This window comes from Oreochromis niloticus, linkage group LG14 (assembly GCF_001858045.2).
Source record: "Oreochromis niloticus isolate F11D_XX linkage group LG14, O_niloticus_UMD_NMBU, whole genome shotgun sequence".
NCBI classification, from domain to species: domain Eukaryota; kingdom Metazoa; phylum Chordata; class Actinopteri; order Cichliformes; family Cichlidae; genus Oreochromis; species Oreochromis niloticus.
Window position 1 is genome coordinate 23,260,953 of NC_031979.2, and position 23,529 is coordinate 23,284,481.

At 42.9% G+C, this 23,529-nt stretch overlaps 2 protein-coding genes across 9 annotated transcripts in view; one reads left to right on the plus strand and one right to left on the minus strand.

The window, feature by feature from the left end:
* Positions 1-23,529, minus strand: part of col26a1 (collagen, type XXVI, alpha 1) — a 35,406-nt gene that overhangs the window by 8,489 nt on the left and 3,388 nt on the right. For 3 of the 7 annotated variants that reach the window (XM_025898243.1, XM_025898244.1, XM_005459361.4), the window contains 3 exons: positions 949-1,010; positions 743-848; positions 81-185 (listed from right to left, as the gene is read on the minus strand). In XM_025898243.1, the coding sequence (XP_025754028.1) occupies positions 81-185; positions 743-848; positions 949-1,010 (273 nt within the window). Of the gene's footprint in view, positions 1-80; positions 186-742; positions 849-948; positions 1,011-1,487; positions 2,086-6,911; positions 7,668-15,412; positions 15,680-23,529 lie in introns of those variants that run through there. The other 4 variants (XM_019367677.1, XM_005459364.3, XM_019367678.2 and 1 more) reach the window with 4 other exon arrangements.
* LOC112842150 (uncharacterized) lies at positions 17,267-23,378 on the plus strand. Of its 2 annotated transcripts, XR_003213833.1 has the most exons (3): positions 17,267-17,611; positions 17,769-22,872; positions 23,030-23,378. XR_003213833.1 is itself a non-coding variant. In XM_025898240.1 (2 exons), the coding sequence occupies exon 2, from the start codon at positions 17,980-17,982 to the stop codon at positions 22,441-22,443; it is 4,464 nt and encodes a 1,487-aa protein (XP_025754025.1). In that variant the 5' UTR covers positions 17,267-17,611; positions 17,769-17,979; the 3' UTR covers positions 22,444-23,010. The 2 variants fall into 2 exon arrangements, 1 of the variants encoding a protein (XP_025754025.1); XM_025898240.1 differs by lacking the exon at positions 23,030-23,378 and having other exon boundaries at positions 17,769-23,010.

The following is a 23,529-nucleotide window of genomic DNA, read 5'->3' on the forward strand; positions in this document are numbered from 1 at the left end:
TTATGAAAAGCTTATAGCAATCATTTCCCAATGCACGTTTAAATGATCAGACTGACTGCTAAATGTTTTTGCTTTTTTACCAACAGGTCCAGAAATGCCTGGAGATCCTGGTAGACCTGGAAGTCCTGTAGAACCTGGAGGCCCTGGAGGTCCCATTGGCCCTGGAGGCCCTCTGTTTCCTGATGCTCCAGAATAGAGAGAGAGAAAGAGACGGTTATGAGTGAAAAGCAGAATTAAGTGATCATCTAACTCCACAAAGAACAATGGACAAAAAACCCTTATCAAAAACCTTGAGGGCCATAATTCGTTCCATCTTCCATCTAATTCCTTTTCTGTCTGCAGCCAGATGGTTGCTGGCCAGAAAGTATAAATTTTATCACACCACGCTGCGTGTTTACTCCTCTCCACGGTATACACAATCAGATCACACCAGAACACATGCACAACACATGATAGAGAGAAAAAATAAATAAATAAAAAACACTGATTGCTCCGAGACAAATTTTCCACTTTGTGATTATTTTCATAATTGATTAATCGGTTTTACATTCACTTGATTCCCTGACTAATGTTTGGGAGGTAAAAATACCAGAAGAATGACTAGCGGTATTTCCTCTAAAGCCCAAAGTAGTATCTTCACACTGATTGGTTCATCAATTCAATGATGCAAAAACCAAGAGGTTTAGGAAGAAAGCTTTCCCTTGAAATCTGACCAAAATAGTGCACTTGAATGTGTTGTCACCTGGTGGTAGAGTGGGGCGGGATGTGTCCACCTCATTGTCCGTTGAGCCCCCCGGTAAACTACTGGCTGTGGGCGGAGCTGAGCGTCCCTCTTCTAAGAGTGTGATCTGGAAACAGAGAGGCAGATGTTTGACACATCTGTTAAGCATCCGCTGCAAACACTTACAGCGTTTTGCTGTCAGGATGGATGGATCTGATTTTCTTTACCTTTTTTTCGATCGCATTTATTCTGCTGTTCATGTCATTGAAGCTGGTGCAGTTCATGCACTCTGTAAGAAAGAAAGACATGTTTCCACATTACAGCAGACACACACACACATGCTGCTTCTTCGCCATCTGTCTTTCCTTATTCTCTCCTCTCCGCCTTGTCTGTTTCATTCCTGTTTCTTTTTTTCATCCTGGCACCGTCGGTAGCATCTCACACAGAGCAGGTCAGGCCAAGATACACAAGAACAATGCTCATCAAACCAGACCCGAGAATTTATTATGAATTCCTCCTTAAATCATGTCACTTGCTCAGGGAATAAATATTGTCAGGACTTCTCATGAAATTCTCGCTTGCATCTCAGCTCTGCGTGCTTCTGTCTGTCTGCCCACACTCACATCTTCCTCCAGATACCCAAACCATTTAAAGCAGCGCATGAAAACATATTGGCTTTAATTTATGTTTTCTTATCCCACGAAAAGCTAAACACACAAAACCCGCAGCCAAAATCAACATCTAGCGCCAAATAAATCAGATTCACCCTGCCACTGAGCTCCAGTGTTTTTCAGAAGCTGAGGCAGTGTCACCCACTCGGTTTATTTTAGAGTACGCATTTCTTCTGCTCTAAACACTCACAACACTGCATGTGTATTAACTCCTCCTTCAGTAGTGCTACAGTGAGCTTGTTTGGCCACTTGGAGGCGCTGGAGAGAAGTCATTATGTGGACAAAGTGTTTAGCTTTTAAATCATGTGGTGAAAATGTTCTACCACAGAAACAGAGAAACATCATTCATTTGTCGTGTTTGTTTGTGAATCGAAGTTTACTGTTCACTCTCTGTTTAGCTCTGATTTTGGTCTCCACCACCTCTTAACAGAAAGCTCTGGCTCTTTAGCAGCTGAACGTTTCACAGTGTTCAGCATCTATGGTCTCTAACTGACTCTGTCTGCTGTTTGGTGCTGAAGAATAAAGGCTCCGGACTCATTGTAGAACTGGAGCAGGGCAAAAATCATCACTTTTCCATACATTTTCTGTAAATCTGTTGCAGTATTTTCTTAAAAATGTAGTTACATTGTATTTCATACTCGAATCTTGCACTGGGGTAAGCTCCAGCACCGCCCTCACGACCCTGACACTGAATTGGATACGACACAACTGGATGTATGGATGGACGGATGGACAGTATATTAACATTTATTCTAAAATAAATCAGTGAAGTCTGGAATTGATCAATTTGAAGTGAAATCTTCAAGCTAGATATTAACCACTTGAAAACCTACTAGGAGTAACCTGTGAAGCTGTTTTCTGAGTGTGTGCATCAGAACTTAGCGAGGGTGGCCATTGCCTATGCAGGTACCCTTGGAAAAACCCAGAAACTAAACACCTTTATTATTTACAGGGAGTGCAGAATTATTAGGCAAGTTGTATTTTTGAGGAATAATTTTATTATTGAACAACAACCATGTTCTCAATGAACCCAAAAAACTCATTAATATCAAAGCTGAATGTTTTTGGAAGTAGTTTTTAGTTTGTTTTTAGTTTTAGCTATTTTAGGGGGATATCTGTGTGTGCAGGTGACTATTACTGTGCATAATTATTAGGCAACTTAACAAAAAACAAATATATACCCATTTCAATTATTTATTTTTACCAGTGAAACCAATATAACATCTCCACATTCACAAATATACATTTCTGACATTCAAAAACAAAACAAAAACAAATCAGCGACCAATATAGCCACCTTTCTTTGCAAGGACACTCAAAAGCCTGCCATCCATGGATTCTGTCAGTGTTTTGATCTGTTCACCATCAACATTGCGTGCAGCAGCAACCACAGCCTCCCAGACACTGTTCAGAGAGGTGTACTGTTTCCCCTCCTTGTAAATCTCACATTTGATGATGGACCACAGGTTCTCAATGGGGTTCAGATCAGGTGAACAAGGAGGCCATGTCATTAGTTTTTCTTCTTTTATACCCTTTCTTGCCAGCCACGCTGTGGAGTACTTGGACGCGTGTGATGGAGCATTGTCCTGCATGAAAATCATGTTTTTCTTGAAGGATGCAGACTTCTTCCTGTACCACTGCTTGAAGAAGGTGTCTTCCAGAAACTGGCAGTAGGACTGGGAGTTGAGCTTGACTCCATCCTCAACCCGAAAAGGCCCCACAAGCTCATCTTTGATGATACCAGCCCAAACCAGTACTCCACCTCCACCTTGCTGGCGTCTGAGTCGGACTGGAGCTCTCTGCCCTTTACCAATCCAGCCACGGGCCCATCCATCTGGCCCATCAAGACTCACTCTCATTTCATCAGTCCATAAAACCTTAGAAAAATCAGTCTTGAGATATTTCTTGGCCCAGTCTTGACGTTTCAGCTTGTGTGTCTTGTTCAGTGGTGGTCGTCTTTCAGCCTTTCTTACCTTGGCCATGTCTCTGAGTATTGCACACCTTGTGCTTTTGGGCACTCCAGTGATGTTGCAGCTCTGAAATATGGCCAAACTGGTGGCAAGTGGCATCTTGGCAGCTGCACGCTTGACTTTTCTCAGTTCATGGGCAGTTATTTTGCGCCTTGGTTTTTCCACACGCTTCTTGCGACCCTGTTGACTATTTTGAATGAAACGCTTGATTGTTCGATGATCACGCTTCAGAAGCTTTGCAATTTTAAGACTGCTGCATCCCTCTGCAAGATATCTCACTATTTTTGACTTTTCTGAGCCTGTCAAGTCCTTCTTTTGACCCATTTTGCCAAAGGAAAGGAAGTTGCCTAATAATTATGCACACCTGATATAGGGTGTTGATGTCATTAGACCACACCCCTTCTCATTACAGAGATGCACATCACCTAATATGCTTAATTGGTAGTAGGCTTTCGAGCCTATACAGCTTGGAGTAAGACAACATGCATGAAGAGGATGATGTGGACAAAATACTCATTTGCCTAACAATTCTGCACTCCCTGTATACTGACATGTCAGTCTTTATGGGGGAAAGAGTCAAGGCTGTATTTGTGGTTTAGGTTTCCTCTCACTGGGCTGTTGATGACTTATCCCAAAACAATGATTTAGTAACTGATTTAGTGACAAAGTGTGGCTCCACAGTGTAGTGGTTTACACATTCACGTAACATTTGTAACATTTCCAGTGTAAGACCAGTTGGATAGAAATCTCTGGGAGGGTTGTTTCATAGAATCTGCCAGATCAGTAATGTGGATTAATAACTTAAGTACAGATTAAGTATTACTTCCTGATTCAGTATACTGACTTTTAACTGGTAATGTATTACAGATTATTTTCTTTGTAACTTTGGTTTTTATAGTGTTATACCGATATATAACGAATTATAGTTGAACTGGCGACCTTATGATTAAAACACCTTCCTTACCACCTGAGCCACCAGCACAAACACCTATTTGATCTCATGATTTACAATATAAGATGTCACCCATGATGGTTACAGAGTTGACAGATAGTAATTTAAAGATTTTTGAGAGGGTTTTGTGTAATGTCTTAGATTGGACAGAAATTATTAAAATGCCAACGCTGTGGTTTGAGGCTCAAAAAGCATGTTGGACGTCTAGTAGGCAGAGGTAGAAAACAATACCTTGGAACTGAGTGTCCAAGCAGGAACAACAAAAAGACATTTTTTTATGTGCCATTGAATGACAAGATAATACTACTTGTCAATAAAAGTCAGTTTGGTAAGTTTTTCTGGCATCTTAGGTTATTTTCTTTTTGCCGTCTTAACCTGCAAAATATCTACGCGTATTAGCTTTACTGGTTTGGGCTTTGGTTACCTTCAGTCTATTTTGGCCCTCTTTCTCACACACAGGTTGCACCACAGATAGGCTTACTTATACATTTTCTGACTGTGCAGCAATTTTGGATACACTACATGACCTTTAATGCAAAAAAAGCAGAACAACATAGTTTCAAAGAAAAGCTCTTGATTTGTTTTAAATCCAAGCTTTTCTTTAGCCCACAGCTCATAAGAAGTGTGGTATGTCAGCTGTCAGTCCCGCACATGGGACCCACCCACATTGTGGTCATAGCAGGGATACCTATAACGAGGAGCAACTGGTGCTCATAAAACAGCCAATGCAACAACAAAAATGACCCAAACGAGCTCTGGTCTGCCTGAACCATCATCTACAACCGCAGCACGCGGAGTGCTAATGGCAGCCGCTGAGGTTTGCGCTTTTCTAAAATAGGACACGGTGAGCGCCTAAAGCTTATCTGTGAGTCCACAGTTGTGTACACCCAGTCCAGCGCCGTGTCAAACAGCATGGGTGTGGTTTCTTAATGCTTCATTTCAACATCTTGAGTTTTACCCTGGAGTGTAGCCACAGACGGAAACAACAATCAACAGTTAAACCCAAAACACATTCCTCAAAATGTATCAACCAAAATACTGAAAGCTGCTGAACCGCTGACCCCACATGAACTGTTTGTTGTGACTGAAAGCACTGAGGTTTCTTCAGAGACTCTAAGGACATGAAAGAAGAACACAACACCGAGACTGTGGGCAATCATGGGCTCCACAATATGAGGACTGATGAGATGATATGCCTTCATCTCCCCCCATAGTTACTCATCATCAGCCCAGAGGAAGTCTCCACCCTCTGACACTCTTTCTCTATTATACAGTACATCAGTCTCTGATGCATTCCAGGAGCTATTCAGTGATGATGTGTCAACATTTAGTTTTCAGCCAAACTAGAGCTCATCTCTGTCTGGCAACGGGTCAGAGCGTTCACATTTAAGTGTCTCAAAAGGTATACCATGGATTGGCACAGAAACATGCATAAAAATTGAGGTTTCCTTTAGTGCCACAGCAAAGCCAACAGTTTCATGTCATCTAGAAGCAGAAGGAAGGATTTCTGAATGAGCCTATTGTGCACAAAGGGTCAGGAAACACCTGGTGCCGATCCTCTGTTCAAAGGGATAGTTAACACTTCAAACAGAAGCGCTAGTAAATCCAACAAACAACCACATTACTGATCTGATCTGCAAGACAATGGAAAAGAGACTCAAAATGACTAGAAAGAGCAGGAGACACAAAGCGATTCCAAAACTTACAAAAAGAGCCCATAATTAATGCAAATTGAGCGCAATAGACAGGTGTAACAACCACAAATGAGAGGCAAGCAAAATGAACACCGAGAGATATAAAACCTCTGTAAAGTAGAAGTAATGTCTTTATATGTTGTTCGATATACAAAGATGTCTTTATGAGTACAGAGTTATTTTTGTGCACATTTTCATTTACATTTGACATTTACATGTCTACATATCTGAATGTTTACGCATGCACTTTCAAAGCAGTAATAATTACGTGTTGAATCTGCCAACTTGATTGGCAAAATCTGTCACCCCAGCGAGCATCAGGAGGCTTTGAGGCATGTGTTCAATGAGACCAGGAGGTCTGCATGACACGAAAAGCTTAACATGCACCCACACAGGTCGCCTTGAAGCTGACATTTGGTCACTAAGCACATTCCAGGCTCCAGTTGCCTAGGTAACCCTTACTACCCTGTCACATATATATGGTAAAATGGTCTGGTACTTGTATAATGCTTTCCTACTCTATTTAAGCACTCGGTGCACTTTCTTACTACAACCCCCGCCCATTCACACTACTTTATTCTATGTCTAAATGCTTTTAACCAAACATTCACACACCTACATCCCAAACATACTACGACATTAAGACTAGAGAAGCTAGCTAGGTATTGAACTATGAACAGCGAAAGCGCTCTACCTACTGAGCCACAGCTGCCTGATTGCTAACATCCTGCGCTCTCATGGACACTTTAGTCACCAGCAAGTAGAAAAAAGGTTATCTTAGTGTTTTTGTTTTGTCTTATGAAGACACCTAATATCTTTAAATTTCTATGGAAATGACTGGTATTCAGCAGTTTCAAGCGACTACAGGCGAAGTGAGCTGGACCTGACCTGGACTTTTCTCACCTTCCAGCTGATCGATTGAAACGACTACCAATGAGAGTGCAGGATATCACTGATTGACACCTGACCTGTTAGTAAATATGTGTTGCCTAGGCAACTGGACCTTGGAATGTGGAAAGCGACCAGGAGTCCGTTTCATAACGATCCGTGTCAGCAAATCGCTTACAGCTACCAGGTCACATGTCAGTCACTGATGTCCTGCCCTCTCATAGGTCGTTCCATCAGTCGTTCACCTTGAAGCTGAGAAATCTTGGGATTTACCCTCTTGTAACCTGTGTTTTTTTCATCCATAGTTGCTTGAGGTTGCAGACTTTTATGGCCACAGTCCAATAGAGCAACTTTGGGACACGGTGGAACCAGAGACTGTCATCATGGATTTGCAGGCAACAAAGATGCAGCATCTGTGATGCGATCATGTCAATGTGGACCAAAATCTCTCAGGACTGTTTCCAGCATCTTGTTGAATCTATGGCACGAAGACTTGAGCAACTTCTGGAGGTAAAAGAGGGCCCATCATGGGGCTAGCATGGTATCTAATAAAGTGGCCAGTGAGGGTAGATTTGCTCAACATTGTATCAGGTCTCTGTGAACTAACTGCATGACACTTGTGTTCTGTCAGCTGCTGCAGGAATGAGTGTCTCTGCCTCACCCAGTATGGCCTTAAAAAAAAAGCAGCTTCTTGAACTCCATTCTTCACTGCTAATGAGCTAACATGTCCAGTCTTTATCTCGCCTCCATCTAGGACCAGAAATAAACCAGCCACATCTCATTATTTTATAAACACTCACCACAGGAAACACCAGAACTAAGTTAATTTACCATAAATGTAAACCAGAAGAAGAAAAAAGTTTTGTTTCTTTTCCTGAAAGGTGGTGGGCGGGATTTCTGTTTCTAGAGTTGGAATTTAATTATGTTGGTTTCAGTAAACCAAACTTCCGCTGTGCTCGAGCTGATGTTTAGAGCGGGGACCGCAGCTATAGAGTCTGTTTGGATCCATAATTACACTATGGCAACACAAGACGGGGTTATTTTTCTTGGACCGCGCTCGGCTCGTGGGAAAGATTCAGGATCATGTTGTCTTTTGTGAGGAGAAAAAAACAAACTGAGAAAACAGGGAACTTTCCTGCACCAAAGACAAGAGGGAGTTTGAGAGTCTAAGCAGTTTTTCCATGTATTCAGATGCTACATCCTATCAGATATTATTGGGAATTCACAATGGAATTAAAAGAGCACATTTTTTAGCAACATATGTTACATAATTACCACAGACTTAAAGTTACACAAAAATACACAGTGAAAATGAATTGCACACCCATAAATAACATGTTGTGGAAGTAAACCTGCCATTGGTCTTATGCGATAAGATCAGCTGTTAAGTCTGGCACTGAGAAGTGAGAGACGAGGAGGCTGACTTCGCAGCATCAAACCTTCCCGCCCCAGGACGAGATCTGAGTGTAAATAAGTTCATATACTCTCAGGAGATAAATCTTTATTTACCCATCAGAAGAATGAAAACAAGAAACCTGCAACTGGTTTAATGAATCATCCCCATTGTTTGATCTGCGGTGCAAGACAGCGCAGGATATTTTGGCAAGCATGGAAGTCAGACTGCGGGCATAGCATGTGTTGAGACAGCTACATTTCCTACATTATACATGGATATAGATCAAAGACAAATCTCCTTTTTGTAGGTTCTCTTTTTTCTTTTGGACAAACACCTACAGAGACAACCTCAACCGCAAAACAAACCATGACGCACACAGCTGGGGACGGTCATTTTCACCGCCACTAAATGTTAGTTCTGTCTGCATGTGTGGGGAGTGCAGAGTGGGGATATGCCGAAACATCTTCCTGGAGCATCTTAAGACTCTCATCACCAAGAAAAACAGACAACTGTGCACGCAGGCTGTGTGTTTGTGTACGTGTGCGTTTGTGCAGACCACAGACAGCCTCTGGCCGCGTCCCAGAAGCCTGTTGTGTGTCGGACCCAGCCAGCAAGTGGTCAGCTATTGCTGGCATGAAGAACAGCTGGCACAGAACACACACACCCACACACACACAGACACACACTTGCCCAGCCGCAAGCTCTCACTCACTAAATCACACACCCACTTTGACGGCGGTGGCTGGTGGATGGTGAATGGGGCTTTTTTGGAAAATCTAGATGCCTCGCAGTCCACAGTGGGACCATTTAGCATTTTTCGCTGTGATGCCAGTTGACAGGCCACACACCATTTCTATAAACCATAAAAACTATGAGAGTACAGATACTTGGCGTCTGGTCCATGGTGCCGTTATTTCACGTAGAAGGAGATGTTGTGATGGCGAAATAATGGACTTTAAAACCACAATGATGAGCTGGTATTAATCTGACATTCTTCCTCTCAAAATGCTACTACTCAGCAGGCATACGCATCACAATGAATCTCTTCAAATCTGAGAAAACAACCCATTTTTTTCTGTGATTTCCCTCGCGCTGTCAGGACGCATCCGCCGTCATCCCATCATCGTGCCGCATCGCCCGGCTCGTCAGCCAACGCAGCACACACTGCTGCGCCGCATGCTATGAGATGACGCTGCGCAGAGAAATGATCGCAGAGTGATCGGTTGAAATAAGACGGACATTTCTGAGGTTCAAATGTTGTTCCTTTAAGATTTAATGAACAGGGAGGTGGAGGAAAGGGTGGAAACAGAGAAAGAGGTGACAGGTTATATCAGCAGCACTGTAAGATGGATGGAACTATAAAATAAAGACGAAAAACGATTAATCTACTTATTTTCTTCTGCTTATCCGATTCGGGGTCACGAGGGAGGATTACACCCTGGACAGGTTGTTAGTCCATCACAGTAAAGACCGACGTGCTTGACAGAAATGATGTGCACTGTTGGACGGACTCTTCATGAAATCTAGTGCAAATGTTCACGCTCACAGCAGAGGGATGTATTCTAATGACTTCCTCGGGGAGTTCATTCCTGTTTGGTCTGAAATGTCTCATCAGCTGCTGGAGACACTGCTGTGATATTTCACGGAGACATTTATGTCCCTCTAAGGATCCACTGTAACACCTTTGTAAAGACTTTTCATTTACTGCCATCATTATGTTCAATAATTGGGTTAATAAAACAAAAGCCTACAAAAAAAATGGCAGCTTATCAGCCTCAGCTGCACTTTCTGACTGCCTTGCTTACATCCTCACACAGTCCAGTCGAATGGTGAGTGCGGTAAACAAACAGAGAGCTGGCTGTGCTCGTTGGGTGGTCGAATGCCTTCAGAAACTACCTCCCCATCACCTTTCTGGGTGGAGTTCCTTTCTTCTCAAAAGGAGAAAGTTAAAGTCTGAACTTCTATTTGTTTACACACACCGCCTCAGGAAAGCCACCAGCATCTTAAGGACTCTGCACACTCATGCCAGAGTCTATTTGAACTGCTCCCATCTGGGAAAGCTACAGAGCCTTTCATGCACGGACCTCGAGGCTCAGAGGCAGTTTTACTACAAGAGCTACAAACGCACTTAATCAGTCCATCAAGAGGCCCCCATAGACCTGTTTTAACTATAATTATAACTACCTCATTGCAAGCTTTGCTCTGCAACCGTTACCCGAGCCATTTTATGAATCATTTGCACCGTGTATTTATGTTTTCATGGTTTTATGTCGCATATTTTAGTGTTTTTGTTGTAATGTTTTTTTATTATCTTTACAGAGAGACTGTGTGTTGGAGTAGCTGCAGACTGAATCTCTTTGTACTCGTGCACCATTCAGTTCAACTGATCTCTGTCTTTTCATTCATTTACATTCATCAGTGGGTCTGAACTGAAATGTTTCTATTACTGTTCACGTGAAACCATAGAGACGGTGTAACAGAAGAGTATCATCTGCACGCTAACTCTCCACCACATTTGCCGTGGGCAGTTGGCACTGATTTGCAAGTGGTTCTGGGTGTGTGTGTCTATATGTTTGTGTTTGTGTGTTTCACAATTGCTGTGAGCCAATGGCTGTGTTTGGGCTGGGTTAATTGAAGGCAGGTGTGTTTCACTGTGCTTCCACTCCAGTCTACTTGCACTCCACACTGCAACACTTGAGTCAGATTTTGCTGTTTCTCAGTGGAGGTCAGAGCCTGATAAGGCAAAGTTGGCTTGCTCAGGCTGGAGTGATTCTCGGCCTGCTCCGTACAGGGTTTCTGGGTTTAAGAGGAGAACCGCTGACACCTGTGGAAGTGGTAAGCCTTTAGAGAGGGCAGACGACCTGTAGCAGTGCTGGCCTTGGCCTCTGTCCCTTTTGCAAGTGGGACACTGGACTGGTTTTCCCTATTTCACGTTTTGGAGTCAGGTCCGTTTCCCTTTCAATTCTCCCTTGATGTCACACCTAGAATCTGTGTGTTACGACATCTTCTAAAGTCGACGGTAGATCTCAGTTTTTAAGCAGTATTGGATCCCCTCCCTCTCTTTTTACTAGAAGCTCTTAATTTCTGATGAGCACCATGTCATACAAGCCCCTTCGTTCTGAGCGTAACCTGATCCAGTGAGCAAATATGTTTGCTTCCAATAAAACTGTAAAACAAATCTGCAGTTTACACCAAATCTCAGGGACAGATATGGAAACCATGACTGTGGAAACTTTTCAAGGAGCCTTTTTAGGACCTTGGGAACTTTACCTGCACATCTCTCAATAAACAGATGTGTGGAGCTGCAGACAGATAGAGGGACATATGTTAAGATATCACCGAAAGGCAGGAAGAGCCGCTGATAAGAAGAGAAAAGGAATGAAAAACTGCAGAAGGAGCATGAACAGAGCATCATCCATCAGGCAGATCAGACCAGGAGCAGGAACCGCGACGCTATCCCATAGCTCCCTGCAAGTCAAAGGGCAACCTCTGACCTATATTTCAGTGCAACCTGAAATGTAACAGAGACATCAGTCAAGTCCTCACTCTGCAGAGGCTGCAGTCTAGAGCAGCACATGTGGGACACGGTTCTGTTTTATCGCTTTACTCCAAGGAGAGGAAAGCAGGAGATCTAAAGGACATAGGAAGTCAGATAAGTGGAAAGCGGTAAGGAATAAGAAGATAAAGAGCCCAGCAGTGGCAAGAAAAAGAGAGGGCAAAGGAGCAACGGCCTGCACGGGGATGACAGCCGATGATAAAATGGAAAAATCCGACGCTATTTCTGAATGATATTTAATTTCGCTGTTGTTCAAGATAATCCCTCCAAAAAAGCATTTTAACACACTTGCCTTACTTCCTCCTCACCCAGCTGCAGAGGGGAAATAGTGACTTTAGCAGCTTTATGGCTGCAGCGTTAACAAATTAACACATTTGACATCCGGAGCTTTCACATACCTTTTCACCACGTTAATGAAATTCATCGTTAACTTTGCTTCAAAAAATGTGAACCCCCCTTTTCCTGAGCTTTTTCACAGGATCAAAGGTCACCGCTCTCATCAGCACAGGGCCTGTCTCTAATTCCTTTAGGATTATGTTCCCCATACATAGAAGAAACCCCAAATCCTTGCAGTAAATATGATCATGTGTGCAGATAGGTGCCGGGGTGCCGCTGTGACAGAGTGGAGGGGAGGGGGCAAGGAAATTACGAACACATTTCTCCTAAATGTGTTCCATGCCGTCATGCGTTAGCATAACTCTGCGGAAAAGCAGCGTGTAAATCTTGAGATGCACGGTACACAGCCAGCACAAACCAGGCTGTCAAAAATGTTGACGGGTCAGGGTGTCAGCGCGGCGAGAAAACACCCATTTTCCATTAGCAAACGCACAAAAATCCAGACTCTGACACCAGCTTGGCCCTAGAGTTTGGCTGCAAGCTTCAGGATTGTTTTCAGTCTTAAAAGGTTGTCACAGAGAGATATATACAAAAACAAAGTGTTTAGAGGTAAAATGATGTTTAAGATCTTGGTGATATAATCAAGTTAAGGGTCCAAAATACAAAAACATTCAGTTTCACATGAGAGAAAAAAAGCAGCAAATTTCCAAACAAGGGGTGAAAGTCTGTGGTGCTCTGCATTTATTTTGCTTAAAATGTTAATCTAATAAGTAGTAAATTGTCAAACTGCTTATTATTCTGTCTATCAACTGAGCATGTAACTCCAAAGCTTCTATTTGGTCTGATGTCCGGGAATGAATGATATCGCCTTAAATAGAATGTGATCGAGCATAAAACAGCTCCACTTACAGCAGGCTCGCGCTCCAAGTCATCTTCATTAATGACTCTGAGACTATTTGATAAAGAGTGATGATTAAAGAAAAGACAGTAAGGTATTAATTTAATGCAGAAAATGAGTCAGGATATCGAAAAAGGAAACAGGGCATGCAGAGGTGAGAGAAACAAGCATCGTTACATCTTAGTCTGCCTTAATTTGACTCTCGCCTTCTCTACGTCCTCTGTCTGTACATCTCTGAGGGCCTCGGGTGCCTCTGAAGTCGAGCCAGAACTCCATCAAACCAAAACCAGAGGTGATGTCATCTTCATTGGTTAAAGCTGTCCTCTTTCCTCTCGATAAAACAGCTGGCTCTGTGCCCCAACGGCAGTTTTCTGCTACACAGGGCTTCATGTTCAGTGTCGCCTAAGTGACTTAAAGACTCAAAGACGAGTGCACAAACTCACACTCGGACTCCTATTACCAGCCAAAATGGTCTGCAGTTAAACGAACATGGTGATATTTTGGAAAATGTGCTTTTTTTGCTTCCTTGTCAACAGTAACATGAGAGCACTGATACCATATCTTTCGTCTGTGACATGAAGATGGTTAACCCAGGGTAACATAAAGCCTGAAAGCAGCGATAAATAGCTAACCTATCTAGTGAATCTGCATACGTGATCCTCTAATTCTTGTTAGATCTTGCTTATTTGAGCCCCAAAACAACATCAAAAAATGCAAAAACAAAACGCATCATAACTTATGCAACATAACTACTTCTCACGTCAGTAGTTCTCAAACATGACGTGTGATTTGCTTTCAGACCTTCAGCAACTCAAAACTGTTGAATAGGTTTGTTGTTGTTAAAAAATACAAGAACAGCAACTGGAAAGCAGAGATAGAATTCCTACACTTACTCCAGCATCTTATTTATGTCTTATTTGTTGACTGGAGAAGAAATTGTGACATTTGACACACTGATTGGAGAGACCGTAAATTTCGTCAAGTTTTAAGTCTGTGTCTCAACCATTTGAGCGCAACCAAAGGGTTGAATTAAGAGGTTGACAGGAGTATGCAAATGTCTCGAGTTACCCTAATTTCTTTATAGTTTTAGACTTTTAGACTTTCTTGTCATTTTTTAAAGTGAACTTGAGAATTAGTTCTCCAGACTTTGGACATTGATTACTTCTTCACTCATTTTCAGTCCTTGTACTTCACCATTTCCATAGAAATGCTTTTTTAGTTTGTTAAGACACATAACACTCCCCTATGAATCATTCAAGCATAAAAAAGCCTCCTAACTCAAGAAGTGAACCAGTGTTGTGTCTACACATAAAAGGCAACTTAGCAAAGAACCAATTTTAAATTGGATCTTTAGGCTCTTTGTTACTGGCAGCAAAAACATCATTTGCTCCCATTTCTTTAGTTGAATCCACAAAAAATGCCAAAGATAACACAGTTTGACAGAAACAAAATAGTATTTTTTCACCAATACGGTGATTTTAAAAGAACTATTGGTTGAAAACTTGGCAAATCTCAGCATGGTGTGCAGCATGTCCTTAAAGAAACTGTGCAAAGGAGGAGCAAAAAAAGAAGGATGAAAGAAGAAGTGTCAGGTCTGAAAAACTAAAAATATGTACAGCAGATGAACATTAACTGAAAGTTATGTCCTTAAGAAATAGGAAAACAAAATCCAGCGAATACCTGACACAAGACTTGAGAGATGACCCATCTGCTGTTCAGTGAAGCCTCTTTAGGAATGACTGCAGTAGAATAGCGGCTGTCAAGAAGCCATTCATATTAAAGGAAACAGAGGGAAAAGGCTGAGGTATGAGACACTAGGCAAGAAATGGACTGAAAATCAGTGGCAACAGGTAACTTTCGCTTGAAGTTGTTAGCATGTACGGAGATGGGCAGGAGAGACATACAGCGGTGAATATCTACAGACATCTGTAAAGTATGGTGGACGCTCTGTCATCAGCCAGTGATGTCGGGATTTAATCAGAATGGACTCAGATCTGATTTTGGTCCACCATGAAACACCATCTGGAAAGCTTCTGATTGGCTATGGTTTCTGTTCTGTCCTCTAAGAAGCCTGGAGAACTATTCCCGAAGACTGCTTACAGAAATGACAAGAAAGCTTATCTAAACAAGTTCAGTCTGTGTTGAAGAACAAAGGTGGCTGTACCAAATATTGACTTCCAAGCTCTTTTTTTTGGCTTATATTCTGTATTTCCATGTATGTTTGCACATTTTTCAATGAATCGCTGCTCATATTTCCCAGTTTTCTGTCAAAATATGAAGAAATGAGGGGTGACTCAAGACTTTTGCACAGCATTGTAAAAGGCATTTACCTTTTGAATGATATGCTCAACCTTCAGAAATGAGGAACCACTGGACTCCTCGGATCGAACCAAGTCGAATCTTCACAAAATGCTCAAATGTCTTCAGACCAAGCCTCAGAAATGTTGCAGGATATCAGTTTCCTACCAAGCTGTCAGACAGGAAGTTAATCTTATCTCAGTGTTGGTCTTCGACTGGATTCAAACCTGGAACACAGACTCTATTTGACCACTTGGGGTCCAAATCCCATTTTGCCAGTTAACTCCAGATATTTTTGCCTAAAACAAAAACAAAAATCCAGTTTATGTCGATGCCTTGACACATGTTGAAATGTCATGTCCAACAAAACAGCCACATTGTGTTTTATCATAAAGTTTTAAGAGTTTTCACAGGCCACGTGTTTTTCTTTTTCCCTGTCATCACCAAAGCTGGCTCAGCTGCTCATGACGCCAAGAGCCATAAAAAAGCAAGATGGATTAATTAGCTTTCCAAAACTATTTGTTTGGTACAGATAATTGCAGCTGTTTCATGTACGTCCCAGAAATGCTGCAAGAAAAAGCATAAATGTGATTTTCCTGTCACTGCTAACAACCGTGCTTCCTGACCCTTCCCCTGCTCCTCGCAGCTATGCTTTCTGAGGTAAGGCGGGTGTAAAACTATATGAGGAGAAGTCTTTGTTTCAGAGCTGTAGCCTGATCCTAACATGGTCACGTATGTTACAAGGACCTTGAGAAGGAGTGTCATGCTCCTTAATCTCAGTGGGGCCACTTTCTCATAGAATGGCCTCTCTGGTCCGCTGCTGTCTGGGCAGCTGGATTATGGGAAAGAAACACTTCTTCTCTTCTCTTCTCTTCTCTTCTCTTCTCTTCTCTTCTCTTCTCTTCTCTTCTCTTTCAGCAGCCTGACTCCCACACACCGACCCCCGCCAGCTCTCCCTCCACTCCTCAGTGTGAAACAGACTGTCAGTGACATCAGCCCCTGTCTTTCAGGTCTCCTCGCCGAGTCCAACCTGGCCCTCTGTCTCACCATATGGAGGTGATTTTCTCGCTGCTCTGTAGCCATTAGAAAGTGCAAATACATTTCAGCAAACGTTAAATAAACAGCCCGATTACTTCTTCACACTCCTGCAACCACTTTGGTCTCAAGTGAACCAGAATCTCTGGCATTGCAGACTTGGTGGATGCAGCTAATCTTAAAGTCTTTTTCCAGAGGATTTCTAATCATTTCTGTGTTTATTCCACTTGTACGAAAATGTGTTTTTGTGGAAATCTTGCCCATCCAAGGGCAACAATGAATAATCCTGCAAAATGGAACAAGGTGGGGGTAATTATGACCAATAAGCGACATGCTCTTTGAGGTAATTGTTAATCTTGGACTAGTTTTGACAGGCTGTGCCAGCTCCCCATAATATCTACCAAGCTGGTGGATGTACTTAATAATTTCATTCGAAATCTGTTCAAATAAATGCGCATTTTAAAACTGTTGTGTCTCAGCCAGTGCAGCTTCAGACTTTCTTTGAAACACTTCATGTCAAATGCAGTCCTGCACCAGACCTCCTTTCATCCACTGTTTCTTTAGGCTGACTGCAGTGACTCGCCTCTGGTTGAAGATTTTGGTCTTTACTGGGCCCGGAGTCTGCGGTCTGTGGCATTCTGGAGCAGCGCTGCCCATAATCGAGACACCCACTTTACAAGCTGCTCCGCTGGACATTCTTCTAACCTTTTTTCATTCATTCTTCTGACTTTATTAGCTCTGAGGATATTCAGGGAGACAGCTGCCTCTGCTGCTGACTACAGTTAAAAGAGTAACATCAGTGTGTGTGTGTACATGGGAGCGAGACAGAAAAGACACACAAGGAGAGTGTTATGCCTTTTGGTCAAAAGTCAGTAGTTAGTGCATAATCTGATTAAGTTACGTAACTAAGGTGATAAATAAGTTCAAAGTTAAGAAATATAAGTAATTCATGCTAAAAACAGTTAAGATGTGTGTGTTTGAAATTTGCTCAGAGTGAGACATCGTTATCACAAGCGATCTTTGTATTGTATGTGCGGAAATGGGAGCGAGGGAGCGCTCTGATCATTCACCTATCTTTGACGTATTTTCTCCGTTAATGTTGTGAAAAGTGCTTCGGCAGTATTAAAACTGTGAATAAGCTCATGTACACGCTAAAAGTGCTCTACACGCTTGTACCTTGGGAAACGTTCGTCTTTGTAAGTATTAATGTGTTCAGAAATGACTTTTATATGTGTTTACATGGAGTGAACTGTGATGCTAATGTAACGCACGTGTTAAGCTAGGCTAATCATTAAGTTTGTCATTAAGATGTGTATTAGCTAGCAATTTATTTTTACCTTTTGTATATTTCAGTTACAAATAAGAAATAGAAAGGAGAAGCCTTGAGAGAGGATAAGGCTTTAAAGGATCTTCATTAAAAGCAAGAAAAGCAAGCCTTGTGTGGAAGATCTCGTCTATTTTGTTCGCTGGCTGTCTAGCTTCACATGGTCACGTGTTGTGAGGGCAGCATAGTAAAAAGACGCCTACTCAGCGGGTTCAAGCATACGGAGCTACTTTAAGCAACATGAGTCTACGCTCAGGAAGAAATTATCTAAAAGACTACGCTGCTGAAGAGCTAGACGAAGCAGCCGGTGGTGAACAGCAACCAGACATCGCCACTCAACCAGCTACAATGCAGCAACGGTTTCAGCCATTCGACACCAAGTCGCAGCAATCCAGAACATCGACAAGGCGGTCTCAACGGACATCCTCATCAACAGCTTCTGCAGCTGCAAGGGCCTACGCCAAAGCTCAAGCAGCACGAGCTCAACTGGCCTTCGCTGAGAAGGAAGCCAATGCAATGAAACAGAGAGCTGAACTGGATGCTCATCTACATGTCCTCCAGTGCCAAAAAGCAATAGCCGCAGCTGAAGCAGAGGCTTCAGCCTATGAAGAAGCAGAGATTCAAAGCGGGGAGCTCTATGGAGAACTTTGTGAGGAAGTTGAGCCCATCAGTACAGTGCACCGCACTAACGAATATGTTCAACAACAACGTGAGTTACTCTACCCAGACACTCAGCACGACCCAGCACAGCTTCCTAAAGGGAATGACAATGAAGTAGATGTACAAGACAGTGCACAAATAACTAATCCATTTGTAACCAACACTCAAATGAAACCACCACCTGTAAACAGAGAAAGGAAACAGGAGCAAACAGTGAACACATGTGTAGTCGACACGTACTGGTCCAACTCCACAAAGCACACCCCCAACCTTAACAACTGCTTACCTGAAGCAAGTGAAACGCAACAGTTTGCAAAATACCTAATTCGCAAAGAACTAGTCAGCACAGGTCTTTTGCAATTTGATGACAAACCTGAAAACTATTGGGCATGGAAAACCTCATTCATCAGCGCAACCAAAGACTTAAATTTGTCTCCAAGAGAGGAATTAGACTTGCTAACAAAATGGTTGGGTCCAACATCATCCGAACAGGCTAAGCGGATTCGTGCTGTACACACCCTCAATCCTGCTGCAGGTGCGAAGATGGTCTGGCAACGCCTTGAAGAGTGCTACGGCTCACCTGAGGCTATTGAGGACGCGCTCTTAAAAAAGGTAGAGGACTTTCCTAAACTCACAAATAAAGACAATGTTAAGCTGCAAGAACTTAGTGACATCTTATTGGAGCTACAGTGTGCTAAACAAGATGGCGCGCTCCCAGGACTTGCTTACCTGGACACAGCTAGAGGAGTCAGGCAAATAGTGGATAAACTTCCCTTCAACCTACAGGAAAGGTGGACAACTGTAGGAACAGAGTACAAGGAGACTCATAGTGTGTCATTTCCTCCTTTCTCAGTTTTCACACAATTTGTCCAACGGCAAGCGAAAATGAGGAATGACCCAAGCTTTGCTATGTCCAAGGCCAACACCCATGTCCCTTCTCCCACAGAAAAACTGGGGTCATATAGTCGCAAACCTACTGTGTCAACACACAAAATGGACATTATGGCAGAGCCCGACCAGAATAATCTCAGTCCAAAGAACATGGAGGAACCGGATCGTCAGTGCCCAATCCACAAAAAACCACATCCACTCAAAAAGTGTAAATTTTTTAGAGACAAACCCATTGAAGAAAGACAAGCCTATCTCAAAGAGCATCACATCTGCTACAGATGCTGTGGGTCTGTCCAACACATTGCAAAAAACTGTAAAGCAGTGGTTAAGTGTATCGAGTGTGACAGCCTTAAACACTTAGCTGCAATGCATCGTGGTCCTACTCCTGCCTCTAAGAGTACTACACCAGGAAACAACGACAATGAAGAGCAAACTGAGAGCTCACCTTCAGTCGAGTCGAAGTGCACAGAGGTATGTGGCCAAAGTGATAGCCCACGTTCATGTTCTAAGATCAGTTTAGTCAAAGTGTATCCCGCAGGCCAAAAAGAGAGAGCTATAAAAATGTATGCAGTAATAGACGACCAGTCCAACAGGTCACTGGTTAAGTCAGAGTTTTTCAGCCTTTTCAATATCAATGCAAGACCCACTCCATACACCTTAAAGACTTGCTCTGGCAGAGAACAAACCTCAGGTAGGAGAGCTGTGAACTTCTTCCTCGAGTCCTTGGATGGAGAAGTCAACATCCAGCTACCCCCTTTAATTGAATGTGACTCTGTTCCAGACAATAGATCTGAAATACCCTCTCCAGAGATTGCCCAGCATCACTCACATCTTCTTCCAGTCGCAGATAACATCCCACCTGTCGACCACCACGCCCCAATCCTTTTGCTCCTAGGAAGGGACGTCATCAGGGTCCATAAGGTACGTGAGCAAATCAACGGACCCAACAATGCACCGTACGCCCAAAGGCTAGACCTGGGTTGGGTTATTGTGGGGGAGGTGTGTTTAGGAAAAGCGCACAGTCAGTCAGAGGTCATTGTCTACAAAACACACACCTTAGATAATGGACGTGCATCCTATTTTGAGCCTTGCCCAAACACAATTCACGTTAAAGAGAATTACTGGGTCACTATGAATGCTGCCTGCGTCACAGACGATTTGGGACACTCTGTGTTTGTTAGATCTGAGGGTGATAACAAACAAGCCATGTCTATCGACGACAAAGCATTCCTGACAATGATGGACAATGAAGTTTATCAAAACCAAGAGAACAGCTGGGTTGCACCTTTACCCTTTCGCTCACCGAGAAGGAGGCTCCCTGACAACAGAAAACAAGCCCTAAAACGCCTCTGCTCTCTCCGAAAGACTTTGGAAAAGAAACCAGAAACGAAAGATCACTACATCCAATTCATGCAGAAAATGTTGGATAACAATCAAGCTGACCAAGCCACTCGGTTCATTCCAGCACCAGACCTGCAGAACAGTACCTGGTTCTCAGGTCCACCCTTTCTGTACTCTGACACACACACAGAACCACACACTGGTCCTTTCACGCTCATCGAACCTGAAAAAGACAGAGAGATACGTCCAGAAATAAAAGTAATGAAAACTACTGTAGCAGAGCCACAGTTAGGTTCAGAGCGTTTCAAAAAGTACTCAAACTGGACCACTCTTTGCAGAGTCATAGCCAGACTCATTCATGTAGTTACATCCTTTGCTCAAAAGACAAGCGGACAAAGGGGATGGAAAAGTTTCAGTGAGACACCAAATGTCCAAGAACTCACCCGAGCCAAAGTAGTCATCATTCGAGCTGTCCAACAAGAAGCTTACAAAGGGACGCTTGAAAACATTAAAGAAGGAAAGAAGGACAGTGGCATATTTGACGCACTCAAAAAGCTCAATCCTGTAGTGGACAAAGACAGTCTCTTACGAGTCGGTGGACGTCTTTCCGCTGCCGATCTCACAGAAAATGAAAAGCACCCTCTGATTATCCCATCTACCAGCCACATCGCCATGCTACTTGTAACTCACTATCATGAACAAGTAGCTCATCAAGGAAGACACATAACTGAAGGAGCTATCCGTGGTGCTGGGTACTGGATAATTGGAGGGAAGCGGCTCGTGTCATCTGTCATTCATAGGTGTGTCACATGTCGCAAGTTGCGAGGCAAAATGCAGATCCAGAAAATGGTGGACTTGCCCGCAGACCGAGTCACCCCTGAACCACCCTTTACCACTGTAGGCCTAGATGTGTTTGGGCCATGGACAATTGTGACACGTCGTACAAGAGGTGGTTGTTCCCAGAACAAACGTTGGGCTGTGTTATTCACATGCATGTCAACTAGAGCTGTGCATATCGAACTGATAGAGACTATGTCTGCTGATAGTTTTATCAACGCATTAAGAAGGCTCTTCTCTATTCGGGGACCAGCCAAGTTTCTGCGCTCAGACAGAGGCACCAATTTTGTGGGCGCTTGTAAGGAATTAGGGCTAGACTCAGGAAACAAAGCAGTAGGGAAGTACCTGCAAGAGAGAGGGTGTGTTTGGACATTCAACCCCCCTCATGCGTCGCACATGGGAGGCTCATGGGAGCGCCTTATAGGGGTCGCCAGGCGCATTCTGGATGCAATGTTGTTACAAACTGAACAAACACGTCTTACTCATGAAGTGTTGTGCACCTTCATGGCTGAGGTGATGGCAATTATTAATGCAAGGCCTCTTGTCCCCATATCCACTGACCCTGACAGTCCTGCAGTACTCACTCCAGCAATGCTACTAACGCAGAAGATGAGTGCTGTGTCTGCTCCACTCGGGAACTTTTCATCAGGGCAGTTGTTTGGGAAACAATGGAAACACGTTCAACACCTTGCTGATACCTTTTGGAAAAGGTGGAAAGGAGAATATTTGTCCACCTTACAAAGTCGTGCAAAATGGACAGAGACTAGACCTAATGTCAAAGAAGGAGATGTGGTCCTGCTGAAGGTCTCCCAAGCCAGCAGGAATGAATGGCCCATGGGACTAGTAGTAAAAACATTCCCCAGCAGCGACAAGAAGGTCCGAAAAGTGGAAGTGCGGACTGTAAAAGATGGGACTGTTAAAATGTTTCTCAGACCAGTTTCAGAGATTGTTGTTTTGCTTGCAGAGACTGAATGAATATTCTTCGATGTTAAATAATGTTTGAATATGTTGTATTGATGTTTATAGTGATATAATGTGTTATATCAAGCGGGGAGTGTTATGCCTTTTGGTCAAAAGTCAGTAGTTAGTGCATAATCTGATTAAGTTACGTAACTAAGGTGATAAATAAGTTCAAAGTTAAGAAATATAAGTAATTCATGCTAAAAACAGTTAAGATGTGTGTGTTTGAAATTTGCTCAGAGTGAGACATCGTTATCACAAGCGATCTTTGTATTGTATGTGCGGAAATGGGAGCGAGGGAGCGCTCTGATCATTCACCTATCTTTGACGTATTTTCTCCGTTAATGTTGTGAAAAGTGCTTCGGCAGTATTAAAACTGTGAATAAGCTCATGTACACGCTAAAAGTGCTCTACACGCTTGTACCTTGGGAAACGTTCGTCTTTGTAAGTATTAATGTGTTCAGAAATGACTTTTATATGTGTTTACATGGAGTGAACTGTGATGCTAATGTAACGCACGTGTTAAGCTAGGCTAATCATTAAGTTTGTCATTAAGATGTGTATTAGCTAGCAATTTATTTTTACCTTTTGTATATTTCAGTTACAAATAAGAAATAGAAAGGAGAAGCCTTGAGAGAGGATAAGGCTTTAAAGGATCTTCATTAAAAGCAAGAAAAGCAAGCCTTGTGTGGAAGATCTCGTCTATTTTGTTCGCTGGCTGTCTAGCTTCACATGGTCACGTGTTGTGAGGGCAGCATAGAGAGAGAATGTGATTCTAATCCTCCTTCCAGGCACTGTAGCGTCTTGAATGCATGGTTGTAAAAATGTTTAAAAAAAAAGAAAAAAAGTACAAAACCAGAGTGCACAGGATCTCTTTCAACCGTTGATTTCCTGCTGTCCCAGTTCCCCAAAGCAACCCAACACAGGCTTTCAGTCTTAATTCAAAGCAACTCTACAATTGTATTGCTGCACAATATGGCACACGGGATTAGCGACCTACCCAAATACACCAGCAAACATATAAAAGAGAAACTGATGTGGGTAAAGCTGCATGGTGCTGCTAAAAAGATGCAGATGGGTCCAGGCATAACACATGGCCTT

Excerpts from the sequence above, each read along its gene's own strand:
- LOC112842150 (XM_025898240.1), top strand. The coding sequence starts at position 17,980 with ATGAGTCTACGCTCAGGAAGAAATTATCTAAAAGACTACGCTGCTGAA.